We start from the raw sequence: 13,262 nt of genomic DNA, 5'->3' as shown, positions 1-13,262 counted from the left end.
TTCTCAGGGGGATGGAGTATAGAGCACCCCTGATAGGAATAATAACTAGTATTTACTGAGTGCTCACTGCCTACTGTACTACTGTCAACTCTCTACCTGATTCACTCTTTACAGCAGCCTATGAGAGAAGTACTATTTTCATCCCCATCCTGCGGATGAGGAAACGGAGGCACGGAGTGATTAAGTAACTTGTCTAAGGTCACACAGTTAGTAAGTAGCTGAGTTGGGTATGCAATCCAAGAAGCTTGGTTCCAGAGCCCAACAACTGGGTTATGCTGTTTTATAGAAAAAGAAATTGAGAAGCAGGGATACTGGAGCTGGAGAGATATCTGAGGCAATCTAGTCCAAACGTTTCTTTCTCTCTCTCTCTCTCTTTTTTTTTTTTGGCTGCACCACACAGCTTGTGGGATCTTGGTTCCCTGACCAGGGATTGAACCCGGGCCCCGGACAGTGAAAGCATGGAGTCCTAACCATTGGATTGCCAGGGAATTCCCCAAACGTTTCATTCTATAGGTGAGAAAATGAGCTGAGAGAGGGGAAGAACTTGCTAATGACAAAGTAGAACAAGAAACAAATTTTTTCAGGTGGTAATCAGATTTTTTAAAAAAATTGAAGTATAGTTAATTTACAATGCTGTGTTAGTTTCAAGTGTACAGCAAAGAGATTCAGTTTTATATATATATATATATATATATATCTTAACAGAGAAACAATTTTATTGAAATTATATTTACGGCTTAAAAAATAGAAACAGTTTTATCAAGTAGCAAAACTCAAAGATTATACTATGGACCATGAAGATCCACTAATGATGTGTATGTTACTTAGAAATACTTGTGTAAAGCTGGGAATGGCCTGGACACAGGGTTTCGATGCTGAATTCCTGGAGCCTCAGGACCCCAGGGGCTGCTCTCAGGGGGTCCAGGGAGAGGCCAGCATGTAAGAAGGTTCACGGTTCCCTCCTCTGCACCAATCAGAGCATCTCTTCTTTTACTTGGTTTTCAAATGGGGCTGTGCATATGTTTTTTGTTTTTGTTTTTGTTTTTGTTTTTTGCCGTACGCGGGCCTCTCACTGTTGTGGCCTCTCCCGCTGCGGAGCACAGGCTCTGGACGCGCAGGCTTAGCGGCCATGGCTTACGGGCCCAGCCGCTCCGCGGCATGTGGGATCTTCCCGGACTGGGGCACGAACCCGTGTCCCCTGCATCGGCAGGCGGACTCTAAACCACTGCGCCACCAGGGAAGCCCGTGTGCATATGTTTTGGATGACAAGAATGGTTTTGCTGTCAAAGCATGTTGGGTAACCCCTGCTGACACAGGTCCGGGAAGTGGGGGGAGACCAAGAAAGCTCTCTACCCCTGGGAAAGGGGGGACCTTGTGTACAGACTCCCTCTTCCCGATTCTAAGGGCTCCCCACCCTCTCTCTGCCCTCACTGTCCCCTTGCCGAAATGCTGACTGGTCCTCTTCTGCAGAATCTCTGATCCCCAAGTTGGCTCTGGCTCCCCACAGAGTGACTCTGGGGCTGCTGAGGCTGGTTGACTGAATGGGGTGAGGGCACAACCCGGTCAGGACAGGCGGAGGTGCTTTCCCACACCACACACCAGGTTTGGGGCTAAAAGACTTGGGATCCCTGTAATCCCAGGACTGAATGCAAGGGCTTGCCTCCCTGACCCAGAAAACCCTAGGCAAACACACCCTCCGCTCCGCTCCACACCCCTGTCAGCGGCTCATCCTTCTTTGACAAGATGGGGAACGGCTGCCAGTTGAGGAAGGGTCACAGAGGTTAAGAGTGGAACTGTGGAGGTGGGGTGGGAACCTGCTTTTAGCTGTCACTGCCAGGGGGAGTCACCCAGGAGCTGGCCCAGGAGCTGCAGGAGGAAACCTTCCCTTTCTCAGGGATGGAAACTCTTCTTTGCCTCTCTCCCTCGAGGGTCAACGCTCTCTTGCACACTGAAGACATGCCTACCTTCAGTTTCTCAGGCTGCCGTTTGAGGATTTTGTGAACTTCTGGCAATTCTGACTTCATAATAGAGCCACAGAATATGGCTCTAGTCCAGAGCTTTCTTCCTGTTTGGTTTGGGTTTATTATTGGATTTGTCATTTAGTTAATTTGGACTTAGTTAGTTGGAGGACACAGAATTGGCCCCTCAGGACAGTGTCCTATATTATTGGATACTTGTAAGGACAGGGCCACATGATCCAAACAACCAGTCCTGTGGCAAAAGCAAGGACAGAACAAGCAGAGTGCTGGCCGAGACCGCGTGGCTACTCTGATGCACCATAAGCTACAAGTCTGTCTAAGTTGCTGTATAGTTGTTTTTCCTACAGATTCTGATATACAGCATTGTGGTGCAGAGGTTAAGGTCACAAGCTTTGATGTTAGACAGACAGGACTGGCCTCCTACCTCCACCACTTCCTAGCTATGTGATCTCAGGCAAGCTACATAACCTCTCTGAGCCTCAGCGGCTGTAGCTCTAAACTGAGCATAGCAACTCCTCTTTTTTGCAGGGTTGTTGTGAGGAAGGGAACCCCTACCTGAAAAGCACCCAGTGTCCAGGACGTGATGGCAGCTCTATACGAGAGTTCCTTCTACATGGAAAGCAAGGCGGGCTTTCCCTCATCTAAATTTTTATCTTAGGAATGGCGTCTGCCTCAACTTAGAGTTAGCTTGATGAGAAGTACATCAATTGGGGATCCTTGGTTTGGGTGCCCCACAGGCACAAAATAAGATTGATTGTATATTATAGATTATTTCCCTTAAAGTCCCTTCCACCCCTGCTGGCTTTCTGTTTTAGGCACTGGACACAACTTAAGGACACAGCATTTTCTCCTAGTATAGGGGTGTCACAGCTATAGACTACAAGACACAATGGACACATCACAAGATGCCTTGAGGCTGTACCCTGCAGATGCAAACCCTCCTCCTAGCCCATGAAAGTCCTCATCAACCCCCAGGGAGGGCAGAGTCTTTGCGAGCAGACTGATGTGGGTTCGGGTCCTGGCTCCACCACATGCTACTGTGTGACCCTGGGGGGCTACTTCTCCTCCCCGGGGCTTCCAAGTCATCATTTGTAAACACGGTTGTGATACTGACTGCAGAGAGCTTTTAGGACGATTACATGACCACATGTATATAGAGCATTCAGTACAGTGCCTGGCATGAAGTTGGCATTCAATAAATACTCATTGAAAGGATGAGAGGATGTTCAACCTTGTCCCTCGTAGGAGATAGTCCTGGCTCTAGAACGCTCACTTACTACAGGTGGACGGACCATCCCTTGGGCTCTCTCCCATGGACATTTGACAGGGCCCAGGGGGTCTCCTGTCCTCCCTGCTACAGCACTTCCACCCACTCTCCATTTACTTAGAGGCCACCTAGGCAGGGGCAGGGAGAGCCCAGCAAAGGCTGAAGTAGATGGGGACAGAGGGTGGGGTGCAGCTCAGAGGTAGAGGGAAGAGGAGGGCAGGGAGAGGCAATGAGGGTAGAGGTGGGGAGAGAGGAGCTGGCCAGAGGAGAGAGCTCCCAGCCAGTCCAGCCTCCCCTGCAGCCCGATCCCCAAGACCTGCATCCACTGACCACCCTCTTCTCACCCCATGGGCCCGCCCTGCTCTCTCTCTTTGCACGGGATGGCTTGATCATTTTTGGGGTGGCCAGCTTTCATTCGGTCAGAGTCAGCTCAGGCCTGTGGGAATTATGTAGGCCCTCATCACTGCTGTTCCCCAGATTCAGAATAGCAGTCTCATTAGGGATTGAGAAGAGGGGTGAGGTTTCATCTAATTTCTCCTCAGAAGTGGCAATGGCAAAGCCCGGGCAGGATAAGAATGAATGCCTACCGACCTACTACATACCAGGCACTGTAGATACCTCATCTCACGATCTATGAGGCAGGCGTCCCATATGATAGATGAGAGGATGTGTTGAATGGGTTCAGAGAGGTTAGGTGACCTGCCCAAGACTGCACAGCCAGTTAGTGGCAACAGGTGGGATTTGAAGACAGATCTGTTGCACTCAGTGGGGAAGAATTTAAGTCTGAGCTTAAAACTAGGGTTTTGTATTTGAAAACATTGCTCTGGGCAGAGGCTCATAGGTTTCACCATTCTGCCAAAGGGGTCCCCAGCACCTTGGAACAAAAAGTTCCAAGCTCCTACCCTGAATGCCGGGAATATCATGGGAAAACAGAACATGACCTGTTCCGGTGGAGCCAAGAAAACAACTGGGCAGCAAACTGAGTAGCATGGCGCGCACAATAAGGACCCAGCCTGGAGAACGCTGACCTAGAATCCTGCCAACCCAGACTGGAAGCCCCGAGAAGGAATGCGAGTCTTGACGGCCCAAGGCAGAGTCAACTTTCTTCTGTCCCCAGCTCCATGCCTGGCACACAGTAGGTTCTCAATAACTGTGTGTCAAGTCGAGGTGAGTCTTGATCTAGGTTTGGAAGGCCAGAAGGCTGGAATATGGATTTCCCCTTTTGTGTGACTACATGGGGCCAAGTGCACATGGAAGAAGAGTAATGAAATTGACAAATGACTGTGCAGCCTCTGACGGTTTACAAAGCACTCATTCTTCTTAATCTCAGGATCTTGACAGAGGTGAAGGAAAATATTTGTAGTATTTTCAATTTATGGGTGAAGCAACTGAGCCCCAGAGAATGACTTGCTTCAGGTTTGCAGAGCATGCATGTGAAGTCAGGCCTGCAGGTTCCATATTCTGTGGAGTGAGCGACAGAGCGATGGGTTGTCTTGTCTGGAGCAGGGAGGCCCCTGGAGGCTGGTGAGATGGGAGTACAGTGGGTGGGGGGCCTGTGACCCAGGAGGCCCTGCATCACCGGTTCAGCTTCTCCCGGCGGAGAGCATGCCCTCCAAATGACTTCTGTAGGTGTGTTTGTGACATGTTCAGCAGCTGTAAGAAGGATGGGCCAGTGCCAAAGGCCAAGCCCAGAGGTGTTTCAGATTTTTCCCTTTATGCCCCTGCAACCAAGCCCTGCTCTCCTGCACATATAAGAGACCCAGGCTACGGCTGTGGCAGTCAGTGGCCTGGCCCTTCTCGCTTCTCCCTGACAGCTCTGAGCGTGTTCCTCTCTCTCCAGCCATGCTCATCAGACAGCAGTGTGTCCGAGGCGGGCCCCAGGGCTTTAGCTGTGGCTCAGCCATCGTAGGTGGAGGCAAGAAGCCTGCTTTCAGCTCTATCTCCATGTCTGGGGGCACAGGCTCCTGCTCTGGGGGCTTCAGTAGCAGAAGCCTTTGCAACCTCGGGGGAAACAAGAGCATCTCCATCGGCACGGCTGGCTGCTGGCGAGGCGCTGGGTTTGGGGCTGCTGGAGGTTTGGGGGCTGGCTGCTTTGGCCTTGGATTCGGTGGCTCCTTTGGTGGACGGGGCAGTGCTGGCTTCCCTGTCTGCCCTGCTGGAGGGATTCAGGAGGTCACCATCAACCAGAGCCTGCTGACGCCACTCCACATGGAGATTGACCCTGAGATCCAGAAGGTCCGGACCGAGGAGCGGGAGCAGATCAAGACCCTCAACGACAAGTTCGCCTCCTTCATTGACAAGGTGAGCCGGCCCCTTGGTCAGATAAGGTGGTAGAAGCCAGGGTTTCTGAGTCCTGGCATCTCAGACCTGAGCCTGCTGTGGACTTGGGAAAACTGTGAACTTCTCTGGGCCGCTGTTTCCCACCCGGTTAAGAAGAGTCATTACTCTTTCTCTTTTGTCCTGTGACTGGTGGGAAAACAGGCTGCTCAAAGCAGTTCAGTTCTTGGATTTCCTGACCTGCTATGTGTTACTGGGCAAATCATTCAGCTTTTCTGAGTCCAGTCACCCCAGCTATAAAGTGGGTTCCTTGTTTCCCTGCTTCTTCTCAGATTTTGGTTTCATAAATAATATGGCTAATAATTTAATAGTTAATTAATTATAGTGAATATAATAGCTTAACGACTGACACTTCTGTTGTCAGAGCAGAAGAAAACCAGGCTGGTTTCCCAAATGAGAAAGGGACTGACTCTAATGGCAGATTAGAGTTCCTGGTAGGACCTTGGAAGGTCATTGTGTTCATCCTCCTGATTCTGGGCAAAATTGCTCATTTCTGGGTCTGTTTGAAGAGGATAGGGGATGGCTCTCTGATTTTCCTTTTTGTAGTCCACTTCCCTCCTCCATGCAAGGTCTGGAGGTTCAAGTCTTTTCTGCTGTATGCTGTGCTTCTGTATGATGGATGATAGCAAAGAGATTAGTTCCAGAGAGTCATTAATCCAAAGATGAATGACTGAATAGATGGCTGCAGCACGTTTGGCCCAGGGTGCCCTGGTTCTCTGTGCATCGAAGTCTTACTTCTCTTAGATGATGGGGCAAGAATGAGCAATCTGGGAGTAGATCGAGTGGGAATATTTGCTCTTCTTGCTAGTTTGAATTAACCCATAGCAGCTTAAAAGGGCTTTACTGTGACTCTAGGACCTATAGATGTGAAAGTAAGACCAAGGCTTGGGTGCTTCCTTGTCTAATCTCCCATCATCAGTTTAAGTTCAAACTGTGATCAGTCACCCTTACCAGCTTTTCTTACAATTCTGAAGCACCTAAAGTGGAAGTATCATGCCAAACCCTGGTTTATCTGGCTAGATCTCTTCCTAGAGGGAAAGTTCAGGGAAGTCCTCTTGCAGCAGTGAGTCTATGAGACTCAGAATATGTCTAGGGCTTGATCTTAAATATTTATACTCAGTTGTGCACAGGTTCACAGGGACACACCAGGTCCATTTAGAAGAAAGCTTGTTTAAGACATCTTCAGTGAATTTATCATTCCTTTGCCGTGGGTCAGGATCACTTTGAATGCAATAGCCCTTAGGCTGTGGTTGTATCTCCTAAGTTTGTTTTATTTTATTATTTCATAGAGGTTCAGTATTCTCAGCAACTCATCCCTTCTCAGTAACTCTGGATCCCTGTGGTCGGGAAGTTGTTCTTGCTGCACAGTCAGGCCCCGATGCTTGGGCTCTGCTCTGCTCTCCCCAACACACGTGGCCCACTTGCTGCTGTGGAGCGGGGCTGCCATGTTGACCCCAGCAGATAATGCCTGGAGTTGCAACGTGGTGGCCCTACTCGGATGGCTCTTGGGCTCCCTGGTTAGCTTGGATTGACGGGGATGGTGTTGGCTAGCCCTCCTGCCAGAGATTCAGGCCCTCATCTGTCAGTTGGTCCCTGTGTTAAATACAGGTGCGGTTCTTAGAGCAGCAGAACAAGGTTCTAGAGACCAAGTGGAACCTCCTTCAGCAGCAGGCGACAACCACATCCAGCAAAAACCTTGATCCCTTGTTTGAGGCCTACCTCAGTGCCCTGAGGAAGCAGCTGGATACCTTGACCAACAACAAAGGAGGCCTGCAGTATGAGTTGAAAATCATGCAGGACAGCGTGGAGGACTTCAAGGCCAAGTATTCGGGGAGGGGATGGGACAATCTGCCCAGCCATGCCCCAGGCCCCCCGGGTTCCTCTTCATCATTTAGAATCTCAGGCTCTGGAGAGACCCCAAAGGGTCAGGGAGGACCTCCAGTCTGTTCCCATGCTTCTACATGGTCACTTTTTTAATGGGGTGAGGTCTAGTAACCCTAAGTTGCCCCAAACAGAAAATGAGTGATGTATTCAGAGAGCTGGGCTTGCCATATACAAATAAGATAAAAAACCAAACAGATGGAAAGTAATACAGCAGGGTTAGAAGAATACAGGCTGTAGAGATAGATGGACTTGCTTGGCATACTGATTCCTTCACTTACTAGCTGTGTGATCTTGGGTGACTTGCTTAACCTCTCTGAACCTTAGTTTTCATCATCTTTAAAATGGGGATAATAGTTCTACTTTATAGGTTGTGAGAATTAAATGAAATTAAATGAGTTAGAGAGAGCTAGTAGCATAGTGCCGGACATAAAATGAACATTGAATGCAGAGTAACTCTTATTATGCTCACTATGGGATGGAGCTGAGAAAAATACCAGCTCCCTCTCTCAATTCACTCTCACACCAAAGAAAAAGAACTGGAGTATTGGCAACTCTCCTGAGAATTTAATCCACCCAGTGGCCAAAGGACAGCCCTTCTATGGAAATAAAGTCGACCAGATCATTGCTGGTTCTCCTCCTCACATCTTATCTCTTGCAAACAGTCTTTTTAAAATTTGGTTTTCACTTCTCTGAGTAAACTAGGGTCTAGACTGGTACCTCATATGCTGTAATTACTCAATAAATGTAGGTGGAATGAATATCTGTATGAACGTGGGAAAATGTAGCCAATTAGATGGATTTTTCCAGGTAGTTAGATGTTTGAAAACCAGCAGGAGAGAGTGAGAAACAGTAGCTCACTGTGGGCTTTTTTTTTTTTTTTTTTTTTTTTTTGCGGTACACGGGCCTCTCACTGTTGTGGCCTCTCCCGTTGCGGAGCACAGGCTCCGGACGCGCAGGCTCAGCGGCCATGGCTCACGGGCCCAGCCGCTCCGCGGCATGTGGGATCTTCCCGGACCGGGGCACGAACCCGTGTCCCCTGCATCGGCAGGCGGACTCTCAACCACTGCACCACCAGGGAAGCCCTTGTCTTTTTTTTTTGCATCTTCGCATTCCTAGGTATGAAGATGAGATCAACAAGCGCACAGCTGCTGAAAATGACTTTGTGGTCTTAAAGAAGGTAAGGGTTGAAGGCGGGTAGGGATGTGCTCCCACTTCCCTCAGGAGTGGCCTTTGGCTTGAATCATGGGTTCGGTCCATCCCTCTCATCTCCACCCCACTTGGTACTATCCAGATCTCACTGAACTATGAATTAAGGCTGTGAAAAAAAAGCCCATTTGGGTAATTAACTTCCATGTCTGCAGGTGGCTTTAGGGGCAGAATAAGCCAAATGATTAGTCCCCCGCCACCTCACCTGGTGCTACCTTGTGTGTCACATAACACTCCCTGCCCCCTGTTGGAATGCCTGTACCTTGTCTCTTATCCTCCCCCTTCCTCTGCAGGACGTGGACGCCACCTACATGAACAAGGCGGAGTTGGAGGCCAAAGTGGAGGCCCGTAATGATGAGATCAACTTCCTGAGGGTCCTCTATGCTGCGGTGAGGACTCCATTCAGGGAAGGGACTCCTCCATCTGTGAGGCTGCTGGTCGGAACTGACAGTTCGTTGAAAGGACTCCAGCTCCCTTACTCCAGGGCCGTGGACTCTCAGCAAGGTCATGGATAGAAAGGGTTGAAGTGAGAGATTCAACTGAGTGGTCTCAAAACCAGAGGTTGTCTTAGAAGATTAGGTCTAAAGATTGCATGGGATAGAAGTTATTGCTGTCTAGCATTTCTCTGGTGAAATAGATCCATTCCCTTCCCTTCCATGTAACATACTCAGGGCCCCCTGACCTGGAGGAGCTTAGGGAGCAGTAGGGACTACAAGCATTGCTTTTCTGACTTGAGATATCGCCAACCACTTGATTTCTACATAGAAATTTACCCCTCCTCCTTCTCTGTATGCAATGCCAAGTTGGCTTCCATCTGAGCCTGTGGCATGGCCATTTCCATGGTGATGGCAGGTCTCTGGTGTCAGAGATTAGGGAAGACTCTCCAGGAGGCCTGATGTGAGACATTTTCCCTGCAGGAGCTGTCCCAGATGCAGACCCATGTTAGCGACATGTCTGTGGTCCTGTCCATGGACAATAACCGCAACCTGGACCTGGACGGCATCATCGCCGAGGTCAAGGCCCAGTACGAGGACATCGCTCAGAGGAGCAAGGCCAAGGCCGAGGCCTTGTACCAGACCAAGGTGGGTGTCGGGGGTCTCTCAGGGGCCGAGAGTGGCTTCTGGGGCTCTGCTTTTGATGTCTGTGAGCAGATGGGCATCAGCTCGAGCCCAAGAGAAGTGAGGGGTAAAACTGGTTCTTCTGGGTGGCACTGACCCTGGTCTGCCTGGAGATAGCATGACATTTTGTACCATTCCTGCCACCTGTGGCTATTCTTGCTGAGTCCACTTGAGAATAGACTCTACCCAAACACCCCTGATTCCCTGTGTCTCCTGGGTCTCAGGTCCAGCAGCTCCAGGCCTCAGTCGAACAACATGGTGACAGCCTGAAGAGCACCAAGAATGAGATTTCAGAGCTTAACAGGATGATCCAGAGGCTGCAGGCTGAGATCGAGAATGTCAAGAAGCAAGTATGTGTCACCTCTACCCGGCCTCGGTACAGGGCCAGGGGCCTGAGGCAGATGCCTCCACAGTAGACAAGCGGATAAGGCATCAGCCCAGAAGATCCTGAGCTAGTCTGCGGGGGATTTGTAGCTCTTTGCATAAGTCATACCCAGATCTTTTCAGCAATATCCTAGTTAACATGACACGATAACCTCAGCAGATAAGTTTTCCTGGCTCTTTTTCATTGGTTTTGCTCATTTTGTCTAATCAGTCTGGTGGGGGCATCGGTGGACCCTAGCTGGAGTGAATAAAATACATAAGAGTCAGGGAAGGTGGGGAGAAGGACAGACAGAATCCTGACATCCTAACCCAAGCAAAGCTGCTACGGGAGAGGGGACAGGTTTAGAGGTCTTGACAGCAGGACCCTGGTGATCGCCTGTCCCGTGCCCCTGTCTGCAGTGCCAGACCCTGCAGGCATCCATGGCTGGTGCAGAGCAGCGTGGGGAGGCGGCCCTGAAAGATGCCCACGGCAAGCGCACAGAGATGGAGGGCGCCCTGCAGAAGGCCAAGGAGGAGCTGGTCCGGATGCTGCAAGAGTACCAAGAGCTCATGAGTGTGAAGCTGGCCTTGGACATTGAGATCGCCACCTACCGCAAGCTGCTGGAGGGCGAGGAGTGCCGGTGAGGGGGGCTAAGGCAGGGTGGGAACAGGAGGAAGGGAGAGGGTCCAGAGCCATGGCCAGTCCGGGACACTTCTGCTGGACCACTTGCTTCTGTGCTGGTGTGTTATGAATCAGGACGGTGTTATATAACAGGTTCACATTCAGGCCTCAAATCTGGCTGCTGAAGGATGGGAGGGTGCTTGATACCTGCTTGTTGAACCAAGTGTGGCTCCAGGTTTGCTGAGGTTCACTGCTCTTTCTGTTGCCCACAGAATGTCTGGAGAATGCCAGAGTGCCGTGAGCATCTGTAAGTACCATCTGCCCCCGCTGTGGCCATTTGTTCACCCTGGTTTGGGGTGAGATTCCTGGTTTCCAGCACTGTTGGAACGACCATGTCCTTGTCTTTCTCCCGCAGCTGTAGCTGGGGGTGCTGCCAGTGCAGGAGGCGTTGGTGGAGGGTTAGGAAGCTGCTCCAGATTTGGCCTGGGTTCTGGCTCCGGAAGTGGTTTTGGGTTTGGTGGTAGTGTTGGTGTCGGCGGTAGTTCCAGCAGCAAGATCATCTCTACCACCACCCTGGCCAAGAGATCCCACCGATAGAGGAGGTGAGGTCCCTGCAGCCGCCTGAGGCCAGCCTGGTCCATTCCTGGTGTCTCTGCTTCCTTCACCTCCACCTCCACCCTCCCTTCCTGGGGCTTATCTTACCAATGCCGCCTCAGTGCCAGGGCATGGACTCTGCTCTCTTGGAGTTTGGTAGCTTCTTCCTAATTTGGGCTTGCTGACCCAGCTGGCATGGGAGAGGTGTCAGCTGACTCTTCACCTCCCACGGACAGAGGAGAATCCAGCCAGGCGCTTCATCTCCAGAATTATTAGGGTCGCATATATCCCCACCCAGCCCAATGCCGCCTCCTACCAGATCCCGGATCTCTCTCTGCAGCAGGACCAAGCTCCTTCTCCATCACTTGGCAGCCTCTGACCCTGCAAGGTCAGGACAAGAGCCACTCAGTACCCTGTCCACCTCTTCTCCTTCCCTCTGTCCATCTTTGGGTGAATCTTCAATAAAAAGCTTTTGTCATTCACTTTGAGCAATCGTGTTTGTTCCTTGGGGAGAAGCCTCAAGAATTCAGGTGAAAGTGAAGGAGGCTGGGGCCTGAGGGGTCTGTCTGTCTGTCCAAATCAAGGTTATCAGCTAATTTCTCAGATCTCTACTTCTAAGTTGCCCAGATTATTAGGACAGGAGGGTCACGTGTGGAGCCTGAAGGCTGCCTACAGAACAGGAGCACAGTCTCAAAGCAACCAACAGTTATCCAAAGATCGCGCATTGCAGGCCGTCAGGGTGGGGCCGTCTCAGTGCTGAGACCCAGGAGTATCTGGCGGGAAGGGGTGCAAGTCTGGAGGTGGGGGGTATAGGGCAGGTATGGGGACAGGCAGTCAGAGGTCTCCACTGAATATAGAACAAGAGGTCAGGGAGCTTATGCTCAGCGTCTAGCAAGTCCCTGTCTTCACGAAACTCCAGGCATGGGCTTTCCCACCAAGCCAGCAAGGCTTTTGGGAACTTGTTCGCAGAATCAACAAGGTCACGACTGTCGGATGGAGAAATGAAAACATGTTGCTCTCACAGAGCTTTCGTGCTGAGCTCACTTGCCCTTGTCCTCAGGTGATTGTGTCCGAAGTTATGTCTAGTGGCTGTCCCTGAGTGGTGGGAGAGAGGGGGGTGTGAGGCAGGTCTTTGGGGGCACTGGAGGGTGTAACTTCCTGTTTGGGGCCAGCCCTGGAGATTCCGGTTGGATATTCAGAGGCGGGGGTCTGGGTATAGCCTTTGTGGACATACTGTTTTTATACTGGACGGATTCCAAGATACCTGGAGCATCACAATCTTGCCTTCGGAGGAAGTCCGCACAGCTCCCCTTGTGCAGTCTGACCTAAATCCCTCCTACTACGGTTGCAGACTGCACTCACTCCCCGGGCCGTCAGTTGGTGCCTCCCACCCTCGACTGCCATGGAGTGCATGCAGACTCCAATCCCTCCTCATGCTACCTCCCACGGGCCCTTACTATGTGCAGAACAAAGGGCACGCCGTTTGCCCAAGGCTGGTCTCTGCCCATGGGGCCTTCGCCGCATGCAGGCAGGCTCAGGGCAGCAGGGCAGAGCAGCGAAATGTTAACCTCAGGGGTCTGCGCTCCCAGGCAGGGGCCTCCTGCCAGAAGCAGCTGCTTCCTGCTCCCTGGGCTGGCCAGCTGGTCCTCCAAAAGCTAATCTCCCCATAGACCTGGGGCTCACCCCGTGTGGCAGAGCAGGAAGTCTTTGACTTCTTTCCATCACTGCACCCCTCCCCTGGGAGAATGCTGAATCGGCTCTTTTCCGAGTTTCTGGGGTGGGGAGGAGGAGTCAAGGGTTGGAAGCAGGGGAGGGGCTTCTCAAGTTCACCCACCGGGAAGTTGTAGGTCGCGACGGGCCACGCCGAGAAGCCCAGAAGCCCAGAAGCCGGG

At 51.2% G+C, this 13,262-nt stretch overlaps 1 protein-coding gene across 1 annotated transcript; it reads left to right on the top strand.

The window, feature by feature from the left end:
• Window positions 1-5,088: 5,088 nt before the first annotated feature.
• On the top strand, window positions 5,089-11,373 carry KRT4 (keratin 4). The gene is made up of 9 exons (XM_067696658.1): window positions 5,089-5,547; window positions 7,192-7,406; window positions 8,584-8,644; window positions 8,967-9,062; window positions 9,591-9,755; window positions 10,016-10,141; window positions 10,575-10,795; window positions 11,049-11,083; window positions 11,192-11,373. The coding sequence occupies exons 1-9, from the start codon at window positions 5,089-5,091 to the stop codon at window positions 11,371-11,373; spliced, it is 1,560 nt and encodes a 519-aa protein (XP_067552759.1).
• The last annotated feature ends 1,889 nt before the right edge of the window (window positions 11,374-13,262 follow it).

This window comes from Pseudorca crassidens, chromosome 11, assembly GCF_039906515.1.
Source record: "Pseudorca crassidens isolate mPseCra1 chromosome 11, mPseCra1.hap1, whole genome shotgun sequence".
Lineage (NCBI taxonomy): Eukaryota > Metazoa > Chordata > Mammalia > Artiodactyla > Delphinidae > Pseudorca > Pseudorca crassidens.
The sequence above is the reverse complement of the archived record's forward strand: the minus strand, read 5'-3'. Positions and strand labels throughout refer to the sequence as shown.